General features: G+C 39.6%; 1 protein-coding gene across 1 annotated transcript in view; it reads right to left on the bottom strand.

Annotated features, from left to right (window-relative positions):
- The window catches only part of LOC140734841 (potassium voltage-gated channel subfamily KQT member 1-like), a 535,989-nt gene that overhangs the window by 438,355 nt on the left and 72,229 nt on the right, over positions 1-25,405 (bottom strand). Inside the window, exons 5-7 of the mRNA XM_073059426.1 lie at positions 11,380-11,506; positions 9,656-9,734; positions 5,536-5,632 (exon numbers count right to left, since the gene is read on the bottom strand). Coding sequence (XP_072915527.1) covers positions 5,536-5,632; positions 9,656-9,734; positions 11,380-11,506 — 303 coding nt within the window. The remainder of the gene's footprint in view (positions 1-5,535; positions 5,633-9,655; positions 9,735-11,379; positions 11,507-25,405) is intronic.

Genomic DNA, 25,405 nt, shown 5'->3' on the forward strand with positions numbered 1-25,405 from the left:
AGTAATTTCAGTAAGGGAGGGTGTGATGTGGAAAGTGCTTCAAATACATGCATACCAAGGAAAATGTGACTTCAGTGCAGATCCTGGAGTTTAGGGCTCAACCACCCTAATGCCCGTAGAGGGTAGGCTGTTTTCTTGCACACCAAATCAATTAGACCCTAAACCTGAGAGGGCACCTTTCTGCCCGAAGAGCAGGCACCTATTTCTTGCAATCTTCACCTGCAAGACAAAAATGTAAACTACCAGACAGCTATGCTGGGCAAAGCAATGACATCTGCATTCTCAGTGAGGGAAGGAATGAGTTTAGCTACTAGATTTCAGAAGGGAGATGCAACTACCTAACAGATCTTCATGGCTTTAGTGGTCTCTAGATAATCCATCTTATTAATAACTACCAATCAACTTTCTTCTTCCTCATCATTCAAAAAGTTTCTTTATTCCCTTGCTTGTGACTCCCATAGCTTAAATTCAAGTTTATGCCTGGTCTCCAGAATTGCAGCTGTGACTAATACCCGAGGAATTTCTAATCTGGTTATTTTCTTCACATAGCAGATCTGGTTGCAAGATGGCGTTAGTTGTACCATTCCTAAGCCTCATTAGGCATGTATCTCCTGGTTAATATTGACAATATTACAAAGGGTTATCCCTGAATTCTATGTAACAAGAAGTAAAAAAAAGGAAAAGGGGACAGACACAGGAGGAAGATATTACGGCAATTTGCAGGAATCTTACATGGCCTACGTGCTAAGATTTTTGTGCTTGCACACCAGCTGTACGTTGATGGATAGAGAGCCCTTGTGGATTAAATGCAGGTATAAAGATCACAATATGAGCAACAAATGCAATATGTTAAACTGGAGGTCCAAGTAAACTGCTAGAACTTCGTGACATTTACATCTATTAACATCAACTAAAGTTTTTCAAATGCCACCTGCTCTAATTATTATTCCCAACATTTTCCACCATTTCAGATTTCTAGTTATTAATGTGTTTTTATTTCCATCTCCTTCAGTTCTTATTAACAAACATTCTTCTCCCTCTTTCAGACGGCATCAACAGCATTTATGCCACCTAGACAGTCTTGACTATCATTGACATTGAACCCTTCCCCACCTCCCATTCCCAAACCAACCCCAACAATTTAAAACACACTTATTTGCTCAATTTTCCAGTCCTGATACAATGTCACCTGAAATACAAACTCCATTCACAAAAGGAGCCTGACCTGCTGACTTCTAATTTTATTTAAAACTATTCTATTCTCAGTTCGCTGCCCAAAGCCTATTCCTTACCTACTCACACTTAAAGGGCAATGCAGAACACCAATTCAGTTTATTCTTTGAACCGAGGACATACCTGGGAAGGCAATTAACAAGGTGTCAAGTGGTGCTGATGTGGCCACATTCTGGATGCACTGGCAGCCATTGATAGTAGGGAAGCCTGACACAGAAGGGCTTGTCTTCTGCTAGAGCTGAAAGTTTCTAAATGTCTCAGATATTCAGGAATAATCAAAGACTATAAAGACCATCTTGCTGGCAAATGTGCAGTCTCTGGTGAATAAAATCAATCATCTCAGAGTTAGGGTGTTGAATCAGAGGGACATTAGGAACACGTGAATCCTGGTTAGCCCCTTCTGTACCGGATGCACCAATTCAGATCAATGGGTTTACTATACACTGTCAGGACAGATCTATAGAGTCTCTCAAAAGCAGAGGTGGAGGAGTATGCCTCATGATCAACTCTTCTTGGTGCACAAATATATCCGTGCTGTCCCAATTCTGCTCACCAGACCTGGAATATCTAGCAGTTAAGTGCCATCCTTTTTACCTAGCATGGGAATTCCCCGGAGTCATTTTGGTAACAGTATACATTCCACCTCAGACCAATATCAATCAGGCTTTAGATGATCTGAGCAATGGGATCAACATGCACAAAACAGCACATCCTAATGCCTTCACCATTGCTTTGGGAGATTTCAACCAGGCCAGTCTGAAAAAATCACTAAGCAATTACGATCAGAAGATCTCTTGCAATACCAGAGGAAACAGCACACTTGCCACAACACCATCAAGAATGCCTACCATGATATTCCACGCCCTCACTTCAGGAAGTCTGATCACCTGGCTGTACTTCTACTCCCTGAGTATAGGCAGAGACTGAAGACTGCAGCACCAGCAGTGAGGCCCAAGAAGATATGGACAAGGAAAGCACAGGAACACCTACAGGACTGCTTTGAATCAGTGGACTGGACTGTATTCAGGAATTCATCTTCGAACATGGATGAGTATGTTGCAGTGGTTACAGACTTCATTAAAACCTGTGTGGATGAGTATGTGCCCTCAAAGACTTACAGTACATTCCCAAACCAAAAGCCGTGGATGAACCAGGAGGTACGTCATCTGCTGAAGGCTAGAACTGTGGCATTCAAGTCTGGCGACCCAGGCCTGTACCAGAAAACCAGGTATTATTGGCGAAGGGCTATTTCAAGGGCAAAGAGACAACTTCAAACGAGGTTGGAGGCGATATCAGATGCACTGCAACTCTAGCAGGGTTTGCAGGACATTACTTCCTACAAAGCGAAACCCAATAGCATGAGTGGCAGTGACGCTTCACTACCAGATGAACTCAAGGCCTTCTATGCATGCTTTGAAAGGGAGAACACAACTACAGCTGTGAAGATCCCTGCTGCACCTGATGACCCTGTGATCTCTGACTCAGAGGCCAATGTTGGGCTGTTTTTAAAGAGAGTGAACCCTCGCAAGGCAGAAGGTCCAGATGGAGTACCTGGTAAGGCTCTGAAAACCTGTGTCAACCAACTAGCAAGAATATTCAAGGACATTTTCAACCTTTCATTGCTATGCAGAAGTTCCCACTTGCTTCAAAAAGGGAACCATTATACCAGTGCCTAAGAAGAATAGTGTGAGCTGCCTAAAAGACTATCCCCTGGTAGCACTCACATTGACAGTGATGAAATGCTCTGAGAGGTTGGTCATGACTAGACTGAACTCCTGCCTCAGCAAGGACCTGGACCCATTGCAATTTGCTTATCGCCACAATAGGTCAACGGCAAACATATTCTCAATGGCTCTCCACATGACTTTAGACCACCTGGACAACACAAACACCTATGTCAGGATGCTGTTCATCAACTATAGCTCAGCATTTAATAACATCATTCCCACAATCCTGATGAGAAGTTGCAGAACCTGGGCCTCTGTACCTCCTTCTGCAATTAGATCCTCAATTTCCTAACCAAAAGACCACAATCTGTGCAGATTGGTGATAACATATCCTCCTCATTGACGATCAACACTGGCGTACCTCAGGGGTGTGTGCTTAGCCCACTGCTCTACTCTCTATATACACATGTCTGTGTGGCTAGGCACAGCTCAAATATCATAAGTTTGCTGATGATACAGCCATTGTTGGTAGAATCTCATGTGGTGACAAGAGGCCGTACAGGAGTGAGATATGCCAACTAGTGGAATGGTGCCGCAGCAACAACCTGGCACTCAACATCAGTAAGATGAAAGAGCTGATTGTGGACTTCAGGAAGGGTAAGACAAAGGAACACATACCAATCCTCATAGAGGGATCAGAAGTGGAGAGAGTAAGCAGCTTCAAGTTCCTGGGTGTCCAGATCTCTGAGGATCTAACCTGGTCCCAACATGTCAATGTAGTTATAAAGAAAGCAAGACAGTAGCTATACTTCATTAGGAGTTTGAAAAGATTTAGCATGTCAACAAATACACTCAAAAACTTCTATAGATGTACCATGGAGAGCATTCTGACAGGCCGCATCACTGTCTGGTATGGGAGGGGCTACTGCACAGAATCGAAAGAAGCTGTAGAGGGTTGTAAATCTAGTCTGCTCCATCTTGGGTACTAGCCTACAAAGTACCCAGGACAACTTCAGGGAGCGGTGTCTCAGAAAGGCAGCATCCATTATTAAGGACCTCCAGCACCCAGGGCATGCCCTTTTCTCACTGTTACCATCAGGTAGGAGGTACAGAAGCCTGAAGGCACACACTCAGTGATTCAGGAATAGCTTCTTCCCCTCTGCCATCTGATTCCTAAATGGACATTGAACCCTTGGACGCTACCCTACTTTTTGTTTAATAAACAGTATTTCTGATTTTTGCACGGTTTTAATCTATTCAATACACGTATACCGTAATTGATTGATTTATTTATTATTGTTAATATTTTTTTTCTTTGCTGCTAGATTATGTATTGCATTGAACTGCTGCTGCGAAATTAACAAATTTCACGTCACATGCCGGTCATAATAAACCTGAGTCTGATTCTGATTATTGCAAATAATTGAAATACTAATATGCTAAAAGTAAAACTGTTGGATAGTATTAAAAAAAAAGTTTAAATGCACTTCATTATTCTTTTTTCCGTACTTGCCATATTGGGAAACATTCCAATGAAATGGAATTCTGCCCCTTCACCAGGCTTGACTGACAGTTTCATACAGAACAACTATTCAGCATAATTCTGGGAAGATGGTGAATTCCAGTAAGATCGCAGCGGTTTCTACGAGGTCAACAAAGGGTACTAGTGTTCTTTGTAAACTTATTTTTTAAGATCGCAAGATCCTGCTAGATATTAAGGATTTAAAGTACTGCAGGTCTGCCCCATCAGCGAGTTGCTCGTTGGTGGAGAAAACGAAGGAGCTGGACCTGGTGCAGACTGTGCTACTGCTTGATTTCAGAGAGGCATCGGAGTAGTCAGTGCAGTCAAATATTGAGTGATCATCTTAGTCATTTTTCTTGTGATTGCGAGAACCTTTTGGACATCGTTAATGTGGAACGGTGCAAGTGTGATTCACTGATTTATTGGCGGGTGGCAGAGGAGAGGCGTGGCCTTGACCATAGCAAGGACTAGGCCTCAACCTATGGTGTCACCTGCTTACAGCTGCCAGAGAAAGGTGTCAGAGCTGATCCACTGGGGCTAGAGCGACACGGTGTCCAGGCTGCAGTCAACGCTACCACTCCTTGTTTTCACTCGGCAGAAGACAAGCTGTATTGTGGCCGACTGTAGATTTCTACAGCATTCATGGCCTCAGAGTCCAGACTATTTTTTTGTTGTGTGGCAGTATTTTACTGATCTTACATGTGCTTGCTATCTCGTACGTGCTATGTGTGCACTATGCTGTGCGTAACTGTTGGCACTGTATTTTGCACCTTGGTCCAGAGTAGTGCTGTCCCGTTTGGCTGTATTTATGGGTATTCATGTATGGTTGAATGACAACCAAACCTGAATTGAATTGAGTAATGCCAGGAAATTCTAGCAAATCAGGGCCCCGCATTTGTGCTCTTTTGTGCAGTAGAGCAAGGGAGAAAACTTGTGGATCAACTGACATCTATCCATCAGCTTTGGATCTCGGACTTACTTATCAAGGAGCAGCTAAATGCTGGCAGTTCCTTTTAGAACTACAGGCCACATTCAACCTATATATCTTGTCACTCAAAGTCAGGGCTGAATACACTAAGATGGCTTCCCCTCTTGCTGAAAACAGTGGCGTACCTGCCGATGAATGAATACGACAGATCCCAAAAGTCTCCAAGTACCACCTTGCCGGTCCACATGCAGCATCCTTAAGATCTGAAGGAAACGAATACCCCTGAAAAATAAACAAAACAGAAATGACTATGTGAGGAAAGCTAAAAAAAGGAAAATACTTTTCCATTTTCCTTGTAACCAACAATTTTCTTTCAGTTACATCCTTCATTTGAAGGATCATTTGATTTACATTTCATTTATGTATATGGAGCATCTGTCTTTAGCAAACATGCTATCTGCTTTGGTCACAAAGTTTTGTTTCATTTGCACCACCATTCCAGCTTTGCCCAATCTTTACACTTGTTTTTCTATCCTTAATACACCCAGGTGCATTTTGACAAGAGTTAAAACCAAATTCTGAAGAAGATCAGAGCGCTCACACTCAAATAGTATAACATCTTTGCAGTTCATGGCTATCACCAGGATAGTTATGATTAGGATAGGTATCATTGCAATAACTATAATTACTATTTTATTTATTTCCTCTTAAGACCAAAGCAATAGTTCTGACAGACAATGAATCAACCAAGAACTTTTCATCCAACTTCAAATTTATGATCTGACCATCTAAGTCATATTCATTTAAAATTTATCTATTATTTAAAATTATTCATTTAAAATTTACCATCTATTAAAATTTTAAACTCAAGAGATTCTGCAGATCCTGGAAATCATGAGTAACACACACAAAATGCTGTAGGAATTCAGAAAGGAAGTCAGAATCGACACTTCAGGCCAAGACCCTATATCAAGACCAGAAAGGAAGGACGCACAGGACAAAATAAGAAGGTGGGAGGAGGGAAAGGAGGACAAACTAGAAGGTGATAGGTGAAGGGGAAGGTAGATGGGTGGTGGAGCAGGAATAACTTCTGGTAATTTCTCTCCTTTCTCCCTCCTCTCTTTTTTCATTCCCCATTCTAGTGCCCTCTTACCCCTTTTCTTTTCCTCACCTGCCCACTACCTTCCTCTGGTGTCCTTCCTCCTTCCCTTTCTCCCATTGTCCGCTCTCCTCTCCTATCAAATTCCTTCTTCAGCCCTTTAACTTGTCCACTTATCATCTCCCAACTTCTCAATTCATCCCCCCTCCCTCACCCACCTATCTTCCGCCTCACCTGGTTTCACCTATCACCTTCCAGCTTGTACTCTTTCCCCTTGCGTCCCCAGCTTTTTATTTTAGCTTTTCCTTTCCAGTCCTGATGAAGGGTCTCAACCCAAATTGTTGACTCTTTATTCTTTTCGACTGATGCCTCCTGACCAGCTGAGCATTTTGTGTATTTATTAAAATTTCATGTATTAAGAAAAAAAATTAGAATTCTCCCTTTGAAATCTTATTTTATATTCCAATGTTATTCCCATTAATGTTCCAACTTTCTATCAGTATATCTGGTACGGCTGGAGGAAAGTAATTTTTCTGAGTTTAAAAGAAAGAATTCTTAGATTTCTTTTTTAAGAAGTTGCCTTAAATTGTTAGATGCTGACTTCCAGTCCTTATTGTAACTATTTTTGAAATTTGCTCAAAGATATTTTCTCCAGATATAGAAAGGGATAATAGACTGAGATTCAGGTGTAAAGGAGAATGAAATAATTGTTACTCAGGATTTGATGCAGCACCAAAATACACAATTAAAGAACACAATAATAAAAAAACACAATAAATATAAATACATAAGATAGCTTATATATACATCAATTGATATAAGCTATATAAGATAGCTTATATAAAGTGATACCACATACAGGCGTGTCTGTACACAAGGAGACTCTGAAAGGAAATGATAAAGTTGGGGGCACGTAGTGGTGGGTTGATGGGTGAAAGTTGATCAGCTTTTCTGCTTGGGGAAATTAACTGTTTTTGAGTTTAGTGTTTCTGCTGTGGATGCTACCTAGCCTCCTTCCTGATGAGAGAGAGAGACAAATAGTCCATGAGCAATTTGGGTTTTCTTTCTAATATTGCTGGCTTTTTTCTGGCACCTTTCTGTCTGCATGTCCTTGATGGTGGATAGGCTGTACCAATGATGCATTGGCAGTTTTGATTACCCTGTTGTAGAGCCTTCCTGCCAGCTGAGGTGCAGTTTCCATACCATGCTGTGATGCAGCATGTTAGAACGCTCTGTGCTGTGCATCTATGGAAAGTCACGGGTGTTGATATGCATAGTCCAGCTCCCTTCTGTCTCCTCAGAAAGCAGAGAGATTGGAGAGCTTTCTTGACTGTGTAGGATGCATTCTGGGACCATGAGAGGTTGTGTGTGATGCGTACTCCCAGGAATTTGAAACTGCTTGCAGAGGGGTAAAGAGGGGTGTGAGTTCTCCTGAAGTCAATAACCATCTCTTTTGGCTTTTTGACATTGACCAAGAGATGATTTACCTGGCACCAAGGCCTTCAGCTCTTCTACTTCCTCTCTGTAGCGTGTCTCATCATAAGGGATAAAAGCTGATATACCTTAAAACAGGGGTGTCAAACTCATTTTAGGTCACGGGCCAGATTGAGCAAAATGCAGCTTCATGCGGGCCGGATCAGTCGGACGCGTGCGAACGCAGCTTTCGTTGCCTCCGTTTTTTCAGCCTGCTCTCATGTGTCTCAGTCTCTGCTATAACTACAAAGTGTTTCACTTTACAAATTCTGTTTCTTATGAAGAAGACTGCCGAATAAACACTAAAAACCCTGAAAACCTGGTACCTGAATAAACTCAGCATTAGCCATATCATACGCCATAGGCACTTCGATTACTGGGGCCAGATTTAATAGTAATTAGATATTATCTTGCGGGCCAAAGATAATTCCACCGCGGGCCGGATTTGGCCCGCGGGCCTTGAGTTTGACATATATGCCTTAAAATATTACTGCTTAAAAGTTGTTAATACCATTTAAGGGAAAACAGAATTAAATTTTAATAAAATACTATTAATGCTGGCTGTCTACACGTTGTCATGTAATGCATGGATGTAAGTTAATCCATACAAAGGTGATGTAATACATTCTGTTTTATGTAACACTGGCCAGGCATATACAGTAAAAGGAAGATTAATGCATGGAGGGAACATAAGGTTAAGGTTCAGGTTCAGAGCTCCCTGAAAACAGTGGGCTTTACTTACAAGGAGATATTGCATAGGATGGGATTGTAGGAGAGTGAGAGCATGATTTTGTAGAGGCTCATAAAATTATGAGAGACATTGAAAAAGTGGAAAGTCACAGTTTTTTGTCAAAATTCTGAGGGGCATTTTATTCTACACATAGGGTGGTGAATCTATGCAACCGGTTTCCAGAGGAGGTGGTAAAGGCAGGTACAATCGAAGCATTTGGATTGGTACAAGGATAAGAATGGAATAGAGGAATAGAAGGATATGGGATTGGTGTAGACAAGCCTTTTATTCCTCAAGACCAAATCATACTGTAGGGGCCATTTCTATGTTGTGTGACTCTATGATGTATACATTCATCAGCTTTTCTCTCTTCCTGTTGCTACTCAAAGATGAAATATCATTCTTTTAGAAACCCAATGAAACTCTGCAATAGAATTCAACTAATAAACAAATTCAAAGAAAAATTATAGACTTGTATTCTTTTGAGTGTGAGACTTTTCAGCAACCCTCACTCGCCCTGTCATAAACGGTGCTACACAGAAAAACAAAAATGCACATGATGTGAAATAAATTAAGTCAAGGTTTCAATTAAACAAAAAAATTTTGGCCTATTGCAAAAACAAAATTCATTATCAAAATGTTGCCTTCTGAAGAACTCATTCAGTTAAACATGGAAACTGGACATTTCAGAAGTCTGAATTTACCTATTAATTTGCAAAACCATGCTTTACACACCCTTTATCACTGAATCAGAGCACAGAGTTTTCAAGTACACCCCAAAATATTTGCTGATTAATTAAGTTCAAAAACTTGTTGCAATAAAGTTTTATAATGTTAACGAAACTTGTTCTGAATTAAAGTCTATTGCAAGCTTTACAACTGCATCAATTGTTCATTTAGTCTAGATTTTCTGGCTTCTACAAATTAATTGGTCCAATGGAGATAACATAATTTCTTTCCGTGGCCTTCATTCAATTTACATTGTAGAGCTATGCAGCGATACCTGATAGCAGAAGTCGCAAACACTTGGCCATTTGATCCAACGCTGAGAACTATGATGGATGCAATCACTACAATCAGATCTGCAAGTCAAAAAAAAGCAGACATGCAAGTTAAGTTTCAGAAGTAGGATGATAAAGACGTAATTCTTCACTTTTCAAAGCAACATCCACAGAGATCATTGCATTGGTAGTAAACATTCAAAAACCTACAGCTGAAACCATGTTCAAACAGCATACAAACATTTGCTTTACAACAACTCGCTGTTACGAAAGACCTACATAAGTTACCTGTTTTCGCTAACAGAAGGTGTTTTCACTGTTACGAAAAAAGGCAGTGCGTGCGCCGAGAAGCCAAGCTCCTCCCCTGGAACTGCATTCTAGCCGGCATTGCTTAAACATGTGTCTGTGAGCATCTGTACTTTATTTCGATTTATTTTGCGCATCCGTTACCAAGGTGAGTTCTAAGGTACTGGAAAAGCCTAAAAGAGCGCGTAAGGGTGTTACACTTAGCGTAAAACTAGACATAATTAAGCATTTCGATCATGGTGAACAAAGTAAGGACATAGTGAGTTTGGCTAAGGAGGCTGGGTTTGTGGAAGCTGACAAAAATGATGTTGAAGAGGTTTTGGCATCTCATAACCAAGAACTGACAGATGAAGAGCTGATGAAGAGGAAAGGATAACAATTGAAACCGAATGCAGTAGCGAACGGCCCGAAATTTAAGTCATCCAGGAACTGAACGTGAAGCAATTGCGTGAGATTTTCACTGCGATTGACAACGCTGCAATGATTGCAGAAAAGTATGACTTTAGTTTTGAAAGGGTACATAGGTTTAGGGCATATTTGCAGGATGGTTTGAGTGCTTACAAAGAACTGTATGATAAAAAAATGAGCGAGGCTAAGCATTCAAGCATACTGTCGTTTTTCAAGCCTTCCACATCAGCCACAGCAGACGACGAACCTCAACCTTCGACATTGAGGCAGGCAGACATAGAAGATGACCTTCCTGCCCTGATGGAAACAGATGACGATGAGATGACACCCCATTGTAATACCACCCCAACCTCCGACGACTCAGCCTAACACACCATCATCAGTGTGCTCACTGTCTTCCCGATTCCGGTAAGTGAAACTACACTGTACATACATTATTTCTGCTTTATATAGGCTGTGTATTTTTATGTGTTATTTGGTATGATTTGACAGCTTCATAGCTTAAAGGTTACTGGAAAGAGTGCTTCCACCGAGAGTGCTTGCGCTGAGTGTTTTTGCCGCGAGTGCTGCTGAGAGCACTTGCGTGAGATTTTCGCTACGGTGGACAGAGCTGCAATGATTGCAGAAAAGTATTCCTACTTTATATAGGCTGTGTAGTTATCAGATCATTCTTCCTTTTACTATACATTACTATTATTTTAGGTTTTATGTATTATTTAGCATGATTTGGTAGGTTATTTTTTGGGTCTGCGAACGCTCACAAATTTTTCCCATATAAATAAATGGTAATTGCTTCTTCACTTTGCGTCATCCCGGCTTACGAACCATTTCATAGGAACGCTCTACCTTTGGATAGCGGGGGGAACCTGTATTTAACACCATTAAAACACTCAGATGTTCATTCAGATCTACAGGACATCTTGTTTAATGGCAACTGCAGAAACTAGAACTGACCATGATTTAAACAAATGTTAAGGCAGAACATTCAAGAAGAAGCCCATAAAATTCTCACCTATTATTGAAATGGGTTTTCTAGCAAACCGAATCCTTCCTTTAACACCAACATATTTACTCCTGCAGCCTGCAGACCATAGCCGGACGATATATTCAGCTCCAAAAAATACCACTAATACAATTTCCTAAATAGAGAAAGAATAAACTGTTAAGAACGGATTGATGTTTCTGCATAAAGTTGATGATAATTACAATAATGGATAAATGTTTAGAATATTTTTAGGACACATTAGCAAAGATAGCAAGTTCAAATTGAAGTACAAATTGCCACTGGAGAAGTGTTAGAGTCATGAAGTTACACAGCTCAGAAGCAGGCCTTTCTTCACTAGATCCAAGCCAACCATCAAATATCCATTTACCTTAATTCTCCCAAAGGTCCATTTTGTTGAATCCCTCATTCTACAATCGACTACACAAAACTCCTGCAATGTAGTCAAAAACTGAAGCATGCAAGGAAACCCAGTCACAGCAACAGCGTGCAAAATCCATAAAGGCAGTATGAAACAAACCCAGGTTGTTGGAGATACGGGGCAGCAGCTCTACTAGCTCTACCACTGTGCTGTCCATACAGTCATTTTTCTGTGACTAAATTTCTTCAATATCATCCTCAAACATAATTCTAAGATCTTTATGTAATTCCAGTCCATGCAGAGTGTAATTTAGTATGATGCAATCCATTTCAAGAATTTTTAAACTTCAGTGAAATTAAATAAGCTCTCATTTTACTTATTGTTCAACCTCTTATTTTCCTTTGAAATTGTTTAAATTCATTTTCTTCTGTATTTGATTTCCTTCAAATCCACTTGTGTGTGACTATTGTCTTCAGATGTCTCCAGTGGTTTTCTTAGCCTTTATTTTTGTTCCATTCTTTTTGTGCTGCAGGCACTTTTATTTTCTCGTTGCACTTTCTCCTTTCCTTCCATTCGATGTGTATACAGGCTAAAGATTATCAGCAGTTTTCCTACTGATGACTGTTTTGAATTTTACATGATTATTTTATTCTTCATGAGCATTGGTGTTGTTCCTCGCAGCGCTTTGTGGCATATTGGGCAGCAGCCTTGCAGATTCTTTAGCATTTGTCTGTTTTTTACGAGGCTGAGTTGCTAGCTCAACGCTCAACCCAGCACTATGGAAAGCGTGCAAGAAGCCGGCCGGATTCAAACCCAGGACCACTAGTCTCAAAGTCCGGTGCAGATGCCACTACACCACCGGCCTTGATGAGCATTAGGTCACTTTTTTTTATTTTGCAGATTTTTAAAAAATTAAATCTATATCAGAATCACCTTTTTTTGCCAGTGAAACATACCAGAATTGTTTGAGGTTCGATGCCAAGCATACCACACAGGACAATACCATAACAGACAACACAATAGCAATCAACAGTTTACAAGGCAAAAGTGCAAACAGCCATGGGCAATCAACAACTAGCAGAACGGTCACATGCACAAACATCAATAATCTAGCTTAAATAAATGTGAACTTATGAACAAACTCAATAATTACCAACAGAAGAGAGAGAGAGCAGGAAAGACCAATTAACGGATGTTGTGCAGGGACAGTTAGGCTATTACAGCCGAGGGAGTTCTGTTGAGAAGCTGGATAGCTGCAGGTAAGAAGCTTCGGATTAGACAGTAATTTTTTTAGCTCTTTTCTTCACTCTGGCGATGAACAGGTGTTCACATGTTGGTAGCTGATGGTCAATGATCTTCTCCACTGAGCAGACCACTCGCTGCAACCTGGACTTGGAGGGGGAGGAGGCGGCGGGAAACCAAACGGTGACAGAGGTGGTTGCAACACTCTAAACAATGGCTGAGTAAAATTCAACAGGTCACACCCTGAGGTGTTAAGTTCCCTAAGCCGGTGTAAGAAGAACAATCTCTCCTGGACTTTCCTAATGATGAGCTTGTCCCACTTCAATGTATTGGTAATGGTAGTCCCCAGGAATTTGAATGACTTGGCCACAGACACCATCCAACCATTAACTTCCAAGGGTAGAGGGTTGTTGGCAGGTCAATCCTCATTTCCACAGTCTTGATAACATTAAGCTCCACGTTGTTATGAGCACACCATGCTGCAAGACGGTCTACCTCTCTTTGATAGCAGGTTACATCATTATTAGAGATGAGACTAACTACAGTTATGTCATCAGCAAACTTCAGGATTATAATGAATTTGTTTGTGGAGGTACAGTCATTTGTATACAGTGAGGACAGCAGGGGTGAAAGAACACAGACCTGGGGAAAGCCTGTGCTTATTGACATTGGATTGGACAAGTAGGAGCCCAGAACATAATGCTTCCTTCCTGTCAGGAAGTTCATAATCCACTAATAGATACTGTAGGGTACTGCTAGCTGGATTAGCTTGCTGTGGAGCAACTCCAGAACAATAGTGTTGAAGGTAGAGCTATAATCCACAAGTTCCTCATATAGGTGTTGGGAGAGTCCAAATGTTGAAGAATGTAATGAAGACACAAGTTAACTGCATCCTCAGCTGAGCGATTTGCTCTATAAACAAACTGTAGCAGGTCAAGAAGAGGATCGGTAATGGAATTAAGTTAGGCCAACATCAGATGTGCAAATGTTTCCATAACTAGTGAAGTCAGAGCAACTGGCCTATAATCATTAAGTCCAGTGATGTTGTCTTTCTGGGGAACTGGAATGACTGTAGCAACTTTAAAAGGAAATAGTGTCTCTAATAGATTTTTATTTTACATTTCTAGACAATGCATCTTTCATGAATTCAATAATCCAAAAAGGAAGCCTATTCTTAATTATAAGCAATTTGCTTTCAGGAACATTAATAAAAGCAATGCAATTTTTTGTGTTTTTAAACTTCCAACTGACTGGTTGACAAAATAGAGCATCGACATTAATCCTTGACACACATTCATCATTTATCTAGTCCATGCCAAGACAAATAATAAAATAATGCTTGGTCAGGTTAAATAAAAGCACACAAATGGAAGAATGAATTTCAAAAATCAACCTTCTGTTATTCCCAAGCATCAACACCACACCATTATTGTTAATGTGTACAACCTGTAATAATGCACAACAGTAGGTTGATGAAGTAATTTTAATTGCCCTCTTCAAACTTTTAAAAAGTAGTGTCAGAAAAGCCACTAGTTCCAGACTTTTTGTTTAATGAATCACATGCATATCACAACTTCTTCCTCACCAGTGGGTTAGAACCTTATAATTCCCTACCTATTGTGATAGTAAGAAATCCAAATCACTACAACTTCTGATTCATGGTTTCAAACAGAAACCTCTACAACTCATTTCCTCCCATAAATACTGTTCAACTCAAAGAGTTCCTCCAGGAGGAAAAATACCATTACTAAAATCCCAAGGCAAGTAGCAACGGGCAAAAAGGCAGCCTTGCTTAAAAAGAAAACTGTTTAAATATAATCAGCCCTTTCAATATCTCCAAAATAAGCAAGGTATGCTTTCTTTGAGTCAAATCAATTCAGTCTGCCTAATCACACACCTGGCTGCTGGCAGATCCTCATTGTGATGAGTCTGTGACATTCTATCAATAAGACTTTCACAATGAAAAATATAGCTTGTGAGCAAAGCTTTAAGAAATTCTGATTTTTTTAAATCTTTCTCTGTTGGCAATGGGGGTTGGTCTTGCTATTTTTTTTAAATTGGGTTCATTCGGGTTCCTAACTTTGCGACTGCCTGTAAAGCAAACAAATCTGAAGGTTATCCAATCACAAACAAGAGAAAATCTGCAGGTGCTGGAAATCCAAACAACACACACAAAATGCTGGAGGAACTCAGCAGGCCAGGCAGCATCCATGGAAAAGAGTACAGTTGGCATTTTGGGCCGAGATCTTTCATCAAGGTATACATCCTTTGATTTAAAAAAATGCACTTTGACAGAATAAACCCTTGATAGTTGCCAATGTAATCCATCAGCAGATGCTACAATTAACTGCCATGTTTCCTGTAAGGATTTCTGCTTTAGTCACTCTAACACAACTGTAGACAATGTTCTGTCCAACATAACCTGAGAATTTATTGATATCCAATTCACATTTTGTAAACTTTACTTGCAAGTACCCTCCTGATCATTTGATTTCAAGGTGTGCCCTTCCCCTCAACCCTTCAAATGATAGAAGCCCAGAATTTGAGATAAATGGGAACACAAGTGGTGTGGCTTGTTTTAAAGCACAGTATCAATTTATTCCACCTGAAAACAATTACAAAGATTATACAGTATTTTTTTAAAATGTGAACTGCAATTTGGTACAGGATATATGTTCCCTACCAATTTAATGCAATTTGCAAATCTGAATGCTCATATTTTGCAGGTAGGTAAATGTTTCTGTAAATCCATATTGAAAAATAATCTGTAATTCATAACTAATTTTATCTTAAGAAACCGGAAACATATATGATTTTGTGATATATCACTAAACACGTTTTGGTCTTTGTGCAATACATCACTTGTGGTGCAATAGATCACTGAAACAATACACTCAGTGACCATTTAATTAGGTACCTCCTGTATCTAATAAAATGGCCACCACGTATGTTTGTGGTCTTCTGCTGCTGTAGACCATCCACTTCAAGGTTCAACGTTCATTCATTGATGCTCTTCTGCACACCACTGTTGTAATGCATGGTTATTTGAGTTACTGTCGCGTTCTTGTCAGCTTGAACCAGTCTGGGCATTCTCCTCTGACCTCTCTCATTAACAAGGTGTTTTTGCCCACAGGACTACCACTGACTGGATGTTTTTTTTTGTTTTCTCACACCATTTTCTGTAAACTCTAGAGACTGTTGTGCATGAAAACCCCAGGAGATCAACAGATTCTGAGATACTTAAAACACCATGTCCAGCACCAACAATCATTTCATGGTCAAAGTCTCTTGGATCTCATTTCTTCACCATTCTGATGTTTGGTCTGAACAGCAACTGAATCACTTGACCATGTCTGCATGCTTTCATGCATTGAGTTGCTACCACATGATTGGCTGATTGAATATTTGTATTAACAAGCAGGTGTGCAGGTGTATCTAATAAACTGGCCACTATATCAAATGGTGAATATGTCTATCAAATCCAAGAGGAAATGTACTATCACAGAGATTTGCGTAATTGTTCAAATTACAGCTGTTAGCATCAGCTCCTTAACTTTGTCAATTATCAGGCTCCAGGCTTCCTTGAAGCACAATTTAATCACTGCACAGAAGGTGCCCTTTCATATAATGCATTTGTGAAGACTAATGCTTATGTAACTAACACAAATTTATTCATACAAAATGGAACATGATAGGTTTTTCAGATTTATTCATCTATCACCAAAAGGATTGTGATATACTACCACTGACAGGAGAAAATCTCAAACCTACAGCTTTCTCTCCTTTAGTGAGACCTTCAATGTCTGTTCCAGTAAAGCCATCCATAACAGCCACACCACTCATTTGGCTCCAGATCTCCTCAACAAAATAGAGTTTTAAAACATGCAGTATAGAACTGGCTCAGACATTCATAAGATTTGGCTCTCCTTCGGGTTTATTTTGCTCCCTTTTAGTAAAGCCACTTAATATTTGGTATTATCTGGAAGGGCAAAGCTGACCACTGAATAATCTAATCTAACAATTACCCTGCCTAAGCATACTTTGCATCTGTATTCACCTCTGACATAAAGTGTTCAAAAATGCTTTCATTACTAAGTCAGAGATCCATTGAGGACACTGCTTTTTTTTCCCAAACCGTGATGATTACTGGGAGACAATTATCTCCCTGAACATCCAGATAATTCCAAATTCCAACATGAACCATCTCACCAATGTCACACATGTTGATCGTTGGAACTCATTCCTATTAATCTTCTGCCTCCCATCTCCACTTCCCTGTCCATCTTGGTCCTGAACCAAATTCCTTTAAAAAGGCAAAATTCACCTTGATACTTTCCCTTAACAACCACCTATCTCCAGAGTCATGTTCTTCACTCTTACCCTATCGTTCTCGGAACCATCAAGTTAACTTCCCACTCCTACTGCAAGACCAAAACATACAGATCCAAAATATGGCTTTTGACATTCTTTGTGAGACAACATAACAACTTTTCTTGGTGATTCAAACTGATTTCACATTTGCTTCCACTTATATTTATCACTGAGTGATGGTATATCTGCCCACTCCACATCATCACCTTCAAATAGTATTGACATGAAGATGTCTGGAAAGTAAAACAAAAAAGACACTGAGGATGCCCAAAAATTTGCAATACAAACTGAATGTGATAGAATTACTAAGGAGGCCAAGTAGCATTAACTGAAAGAGAAAAAGAATCAACGTTTCAAGTCACAGGCATTTCATCAGAACCATTTGTGATCAATCGCTAATCTACCTTGTTACACTCTGCAGAGGAGGAACAGGACGATTACAAGAGAGATATTTACAGATTAAATATTTACATATCTTTCATTATGTTTACTCACTCTTCCTATAACTCATGCCTTCTAGTATCAGCAACATCCTAGTAAATCTTTCAAGTTTAACCGCATCCTTCCCATTAGAGCGGGGTTCCCAAACTTTTTTTATGCTATGAATCCCTACCATTAACCGAGGGGTCTATGGACCCCAGGCTGAGAAACCCTGCATTAGAGGGTGACCAAAACTGTACACAGTACTCCAAGTGTAGCCTTATACAATGCAACACTACGTCCCAACTCCTATACTTAATGCCCTAACTGATAAAGGCCAGTGTGCAAAAAGCCTTTTTCGCCACCATGTCCACCTGTGATGTCACTTTCAGCAAAGTATGCACCTGTATCCCTAGGTCTCTCTGTTCCATTCCACTCTCTAGTGCCCTACCACTGATTGTACAAGTTCTATGCAAGTTTGACTTTCCAACTCACCTGTGTTGAAATCCATTTGCCATTCCTTGACCCACTTCCCTAACTGATCAAGATCCCCTTGTAATTCATGACAACCCTCTTCACTATCAACGGCACCTCCTAATTCAGTGTCATCCACAAACTTACTGATCAGCCCTAATGCATTTGCATGCAAATCATTTATATACTGTAAATAATGAATAACAAGGGTGCCAATACTGACCCCTACAGCACACCACTGGCCACAGTCCTCCACTCCGAGAATCAAACTTCATCCGCCACCCTCTGAGCCCATTCTGAATTCACCTAAATAGCTCTCTTTGCATTTCATGGGACCTAACCTTCCAGAACAGCCTACTAAACAGGACCTTGTCAAACACCTTGCTTTAGTCCAAATAAACGACATCCACTACCTTACCCTTATCTACCCCTTTTAGCTACCTCTTCAACAAACTATAAAAAGTTCCTTGAGTGCAACTTTCCATACACAAAGCCATGATGACAGCTCCTAACCAGATTCTATCTGTTCAAAAGCTGGTAGATCCTATGACTTAGAATTGCTTCCAGTAACTTCCCCACTATAGATGTCAGGCTGAGCATCCTGGCTTGTCTTTGCTACTCTTCTTAAATACCTCCCAGTCTTCAGGTACTCCACCAGTGGCAAATGATGGAACAAATATCTCCACAAGGGCCTCTGTACTTTTTCTCTAGCTTCCCATAAAGTCTGAGAATGTACTCAGTCAGGTCCTGGGGATTTATCCACCTAAAGACCTGTAAGTCTGCAAATACCTCCGCCAGAGTGATAATGAATTTCCTCTGAAATATCTCCAGTACTTAATTTTATCTCAAGCAACCATGATTTTCTCCTCAGTAAACACAGAAAAGAAAAATATTCATTAAAATTCCCACCCATCTCCTGCACCTTAAGTCACAGATGACTCTGTTGACCACTAAAGGTGAGGGGCTACTCTCTCTATGGCCACCTTTTTAGTCTTATTATAGCTAAAAAGCTCTTGGGATTTTCCTTAACCCTACCTGCCAATCTACCCCATGCCCTTTCTTTGCACTGCTGATATCCTTCTTAAGAGTATTTGTAATCTTTTATAATTATCCATTGATTCACTTATTCCCAACCTCCTAAACCCAATGTCTGCTTCCTTCCTTTCCTTGATCAGAGCTCTCATCAGCTAAGGTCCCTTAAAATAGCCAGGGTTACCCTTCTCCTAAACAGTCTTAAAAGTCGATCACTTGCTGCTCATTCCTTTTCTCTTCATACAAGCTTAAGTAATCAACCTCTGCTTGATCATGTCTCATTTTCCAAAATTAATTCCTCATCTTGATCTATCGGAGCAAGTTTCTGGACTGGAACTTAAATTCAGTGACCCCAAAACGAAGGTGAACTGAAGAGAATTGTGACTGTCATCAGCTACAGCCCAAATTGCAGCCGCAGCAAGAAAGGAACGTACAAGTAAAGCCTGACAAAGGTATGACTTACATTCACTACAGAAATCTAGGAAGTGCTAGAGGCACATTAATTCAGACTAAATTTGGACTTTTATGATCACTGGCAAGGGTAGTTTTGGCCCTGCTTTGTGAGTTTCCTCAAGCTTTGGCCCTTCTTCAGGTTCATATAGAAAAAAATGCTCCAAGAAAACTCAATATGCATAGAAATTCAATGACTAAAGCCTTCCTATCCACCTACAGCTGGTCCAGATTAAACCTAAGCTGTAACATGTGCAACAGCAATCTCTTGAACCTTCTCAAACTTCAATGTTCACTAACAATCAAACTTCAGAAATTCTGCATAACCAACTCTCCAACCACTCACAAGCCTGAAAGTCATTGAGGATCCCTTAAACAGCATATTTTGTAATGGTGTGTGGGGATAGAGGAAAGGCTGATGAGAATGTGTCTTTCCAGCTGCTTCATATCAGATTCCACGGGCAAACTCAATAAGAGGTCCAATATGGGGCAGCACAGTGATACACCTGCAAGGGTACCTGCCTCACAGCACCTGTGAGCTAGCCTGACCAACAGTATCATCTATGTGGAGCTTGCACATTATCTCTATAACCACATGGGTTTTATCTAGGTATTCCCATTTCTTCCCACAACCCAAAGGCATGTGGGCTTATAGGAATATCAACCACTGTAAATCACACCTTATGTATAGCTGAGGGAGAATATGAGGGAGTTGGTAAAAGACAGGGAAAATAGGTCATTTGAAAAATAGGCTTGCATTTAAGGCACATGATAAAATGGGCCGTAGTCAGCATAGTTTCCTCAAGGGAAAATCTTGCCTGACAAAACTGTTGGAATTCTTCGAAGAAATAATAAGCGGGATAGACAAAGGAGAATCAGTTGATGTTGTGTAATTGGATTCTCAGAAGGCCTTTGATAAGGTGCCACCCACATGAGGCTGTGGGTGTTACCAACCTACAAGCCCATGGTATTAAAGGAAAGATTCTAACATGGATAAAGCAGTGGCCAATTGGCAAGAGGGAAAGAATGGGAATAAAAGGATCCTTATCTGGTTGGTTGACTGGTGCCTGTATTGGGAACGATCCTTTTTATGTTATACGTTAGTTCCCTGGATGATGAAATTGATGGCTTTGTGGTAAAGTTTACAGACAATACATGGATAGGTGGAGGTGAAGATTATTTTGAGGAAATAGGGCGGGCCATAGAAGGACTTAGACAGATTAGGAGGATGGACAAAGAAGTGGCAGATGGAATACAGTGTCGGGAAGTGTATGGTCATGCACTTTGTAGAAGAAATGACAAGTTTGCAGATGGTACAAAGATAAGTGGAAGGGCAGGTAGAATTGAGATGTGGGAGTCTGCAAAAGGACTTGGTCAAATTGAGAGAATGGACAATGAAGTGGCAGATTGAATATAGTGTAGAGAAGTGTATGATAATGCACTTTGGTAGAGGGAATTAAAGCATAGAATATTCTCTAAACAGGGAGAAAATTCAAAAATCAAAGGTGAAAAGGGACCTGGGAGTCCTTGTGCAGGATTCCCTATAGGCTAATTTGCACGTCGAGTATGTGGTGAGGAAGGCAAATGCGATGTTAGCATTCATTTCAAGAGAACTAGAATATAAAAGCAAGGATGTAATGTTGAGATTTTATAAAGCACTGGTGAGGCCTCAGTTGGAATATTGTGAGCAGTTTTGGACCCCTTAGAAAGAATGTGCTGAAACTGGAGAGGGTTCAAAGGAGGTTCATGAAAATAATTCCAGAATTAAACGGTTTGTCAAATGAAGAGCATTTAATGGCTCTGGGGCTGAATTCTCTAGGATTCAGAAGAATGAGGGGTTACCTAACAGAAACCTATCAAATAGTGAAAGGCCTTGATAAAGTGGATGTGGAAAGGATGTTTCCTATGGTGGGAGAGTCAAAGACCAGAGGACACAGCCTCAGAATAGAGGGGGTGTAGCAGTGTGCTACACGCAGTGCTAAAATAACGACACAGAGTCGGTAAACTGCAATTAGAGAAGATTTTATTCGAACTTCACAGCCTTGCTTTAAAGCCTCCCTCATCCCGCCCTCCCCGGGCGCGGATGCTGTAAGGGGCACATACTCACAAACCCCCGCAGGCTTTTCCCTTTGTTGGTGAAGCAGACCTGGCCTTTGTGCCGGCGCTCTGGCTATTTGTGAGTCGGTTCGAGCGCGCTAGGAAGTGGGTCGCCACAGGGGCATCCTTTTAGAATAGAGATGAGGAGGAATTTCTTCACCCAGAGAGTGGTGAATCAATGGAATTTTTTGCTACAGGCAGCTGTGGAGGTCTTTATGTATATTTAAGGCAGAGGTTGATAGATTCTTGATCGGTTGGGGCATGAAGGGATACGGGGGTGGGGGATTGGGGCTGAGAGGAAAAATGGATCAGCCATAATGAAATAGTGGAACAGACTCAATGTGCCAAATGGCCTAATTCAGTTCCTATTCCTTCTGGTCTTATGGTCTAAAATCCCCGAAGATCAGCAATTTCTGAGACATTCAAACCACCCTAACTGGCACAAATATGGTCAAATTCACTTAAATCACATTTCTTCCCCATTGTGATGTTTGGTCCAAACAACAACTGAACCTCTTGACCATGCCTGCATACTTTTATATATTGAGTTGCTGCTACATGATTGGCTAATTAAGTATTTGCATTAACAAGCAGGTGTACAGGTTTACCTAATAAAGTGGCCACTCTGTGTTGTTGCAGATTTTGAAAGTGAACTACTCTTAAATTCTAGATGAAATCTTATTTGGACTTGCAGTGGTCAAAGTTTGAGTGGTTAATACCCCGTATGGTGGTAATATAAAACTGGAAAAAGTAATTTTCAATACACAATTGAACACAAGTTCATTGTAGTGGAGCTCTACTTTTCACAGCACACCTGTGAGAGAAAAAGAATGAAATGTCAAATATTAAATGTTATTTAGATCAGAGTGCCACATTTATGTTAATTAGTATTGTGATCAGTACCTTAAACAAGCCATGAATTCTGAATGGTACAGAGTAGGATGCAGCTTTTTAAAGGCTCCTCAAAGGGGTCCTGACCTCATTGCATTAAAATGTCAAAGAAACATTACATCACTTTATGTAAGTTATTATGAAAAGAAAAATGAGAAGCAGATTTACTTCAAAGAAGCAAACAAAAATACCACTATCTTGGAAAAGTGCCAAACAGAAAGAACATAATTGGAAGATAAATTTACTGGTTGAAGGAATTAAAATACTGCCAATTTATTTGATAATCAGAAACCCATTCATATAATTATTTAAAAGTAGAGCAGGTTTAAAAATTAATACGATAAGTCGCATCACCTGCATCCATTTAAAAAATAATGGACTAGAATTTTGTTGAAATCTTAGTGGCCCATTCTGGATGTCTTTTTAAATATATTTTAAGACAACAGTATGTCAAGGTTGTGGATATTATTGTTAATCCCAACAATGGAATGTAACAACGTTAATTCTTCTAAAAGTTCCCCATGACTTATCTAAATCAGTCATGACTGCACTATCAGTATCATTTTGAAAAATGTTCACACTGGTTCTATGCTTAACCCTTTAAAATGTATCAATGATTAACCTAAAATTTCTCACCTATCCAGTTTGGCCGTGAGATCACGGATTCCTAATATTTAAAAAAAAAGAAAAATCTATTCTAAAATATAACTTGACTTTTCCATTTCATTCCATTTCTTAGCAGATGGAAATAACTACTAAAGATACAGAGACTGGCAATGATGTCAACCACGTACAATCTCATTCATTGCTCTGCCTTCATCCTCCAATGGCAATTATTACAGCCATTCAACTCAAAAAAGAAAATCACCTTTGAATTTATCCTCCAGAATTTTCATGCCAGTAAAACTTAGTCGTTTTCATCAAAAGAAGCATTATTTATTTTTAAAGCCTATTTTGAATGACTTTGCTGAAGGCCTTTGGTACTGTAGTTATGAAGACGACCTAAGTACTAGAGAAAATTAATAGCCCCCAATGGTTAGATTTTTATCAATTTACTAACGCCATGAAAAAATATAAATTTGATTACTTGAGTTTGTTTTCTATCCTTTAAACCCAAAACTTTGAATAATTAATTTTGTTAATTAAATTGGCCTTGTTCACTAATATTGAAGTTTTTGCCCAGCAATATAGTACTTAAAATATCATATTATAAAAAAGCAAAATATGAAGCTTTACTGAAACCTGCAAATAGAACAATAAATTCAAAGCTCTGAAAGCTTGTAGGTCATTTCAAGTTCAAGAATGTAGTGTGGGAGGTATGATTGGCAGGAAGATAATTGAAAGCCACCCACTACCTGTTTATTAACTCACATATTGTAATTGCTAAAGGCAAGAAGTATCAACTAGTACCTTTCAATAAATGTACTGTTTGTTACAATTTCTGCAGGGGCATACAGTTCTTACTTTTGAAAGACTAACCTTTATTTGAGTTAATTATGATCTGACATTTGAACATGCACAAATTAATTTTGCAATTTAAGTCATATTACACATATACTTTTTTCCATAAAGATGAAAATACATGCCAGTATAAATACACTATATACTTTCAATAGGTTTATTAAGTAAAAAGCAAATACGTTTTGTTGTAAATTTGTACTACCAACTTTTCAGAGAGTTAAACTTTGTCTTCAGCACCAAGATTTATATTCATCGAGAACCTTTTAAACAAAAAATTGCAAAGTATTCATCACAAAGTTCTGCTACTGATTTTTATTGGCTTTCAATAATGTCACAAGAGCAGTAATGCATAAACATTGGTTTTTCCTTTTTTTCACATCTAGCATCACTGTTAAATTTCAATCAATTTGTTCTAACGTGCAGATGTTTGACAGTATGTAGTTGTAGGATGAGCTCTCCCTGGTCCCTGAAGGCACTGATTGATACTATCCCTCCCTTATTTATGCCTGATCCTCAAGGATGATAATCCTGACCTTAATAAAAATGTATAAAAGTTAACTTGTGGTACGGCTTTAAGCAACTTATCCAATTAAACAGTTAAACAAGTGTCATCTATTTGCAAGTGACAAAGCACAGACTAACTGGGAATGCGTGTCTCAATATTCATCCAGACAATTTATCCATACAAGGTGCTTGTGTTAGCCATTGTCTTGCGAAGCTAAATTTTTTTTTTAACAAGAATAATATGATAATCAAATCAATCTGTCATACTGCTTATTGTCACACTGATCCTGAAGGTACACCAGCACAATTTCTTGTTGTGTTAGCTCCTGGTTTTGATTACTTCCATTGATAAAATATGTGCCAGTAGACCACAGAGGAAATATTCTGCTACCTAGGTGATACTTGTGAAGTAATTACAAACATATCATTCTTCCTCCTGATACTATAATGAACCAATTCTTATCATTTATATATGCAACTCAAGTGGTGAGATTCTTATCCATTAGCTAGTTTGAAGTGGGTGAATTTCAAATGAGGTTGAAGATTTGCAAGCACCTTTGTTATATTCATGGCCACCAACCTAAGTAGACGAAACTTAGAGCCATTAATGTCACAAACTCATGGAGCAGGAATTCTACAACCAAAAAGATCATCCAGAGCAGTCCATTCATTTTGTCTGTACCCATTCTACCTACAGAGATATTTTGTTAGGATTCATAATAAACACAAATC

Source organism: Hemitrygon akajei, chromosome 10, assembly GCF_048418815.1.
Source record: "Hemitrygon akajei chromosome 10, sHemAka1.3, whole genome shotgun sequence".
NCBI classification, from domain to species: Eukaryota; Metazoa; Chordata; class Chondrichthyes; order Myliobatiformes; family Dasyatidae; genus Hemitrygon; species Hemitrygon akajei.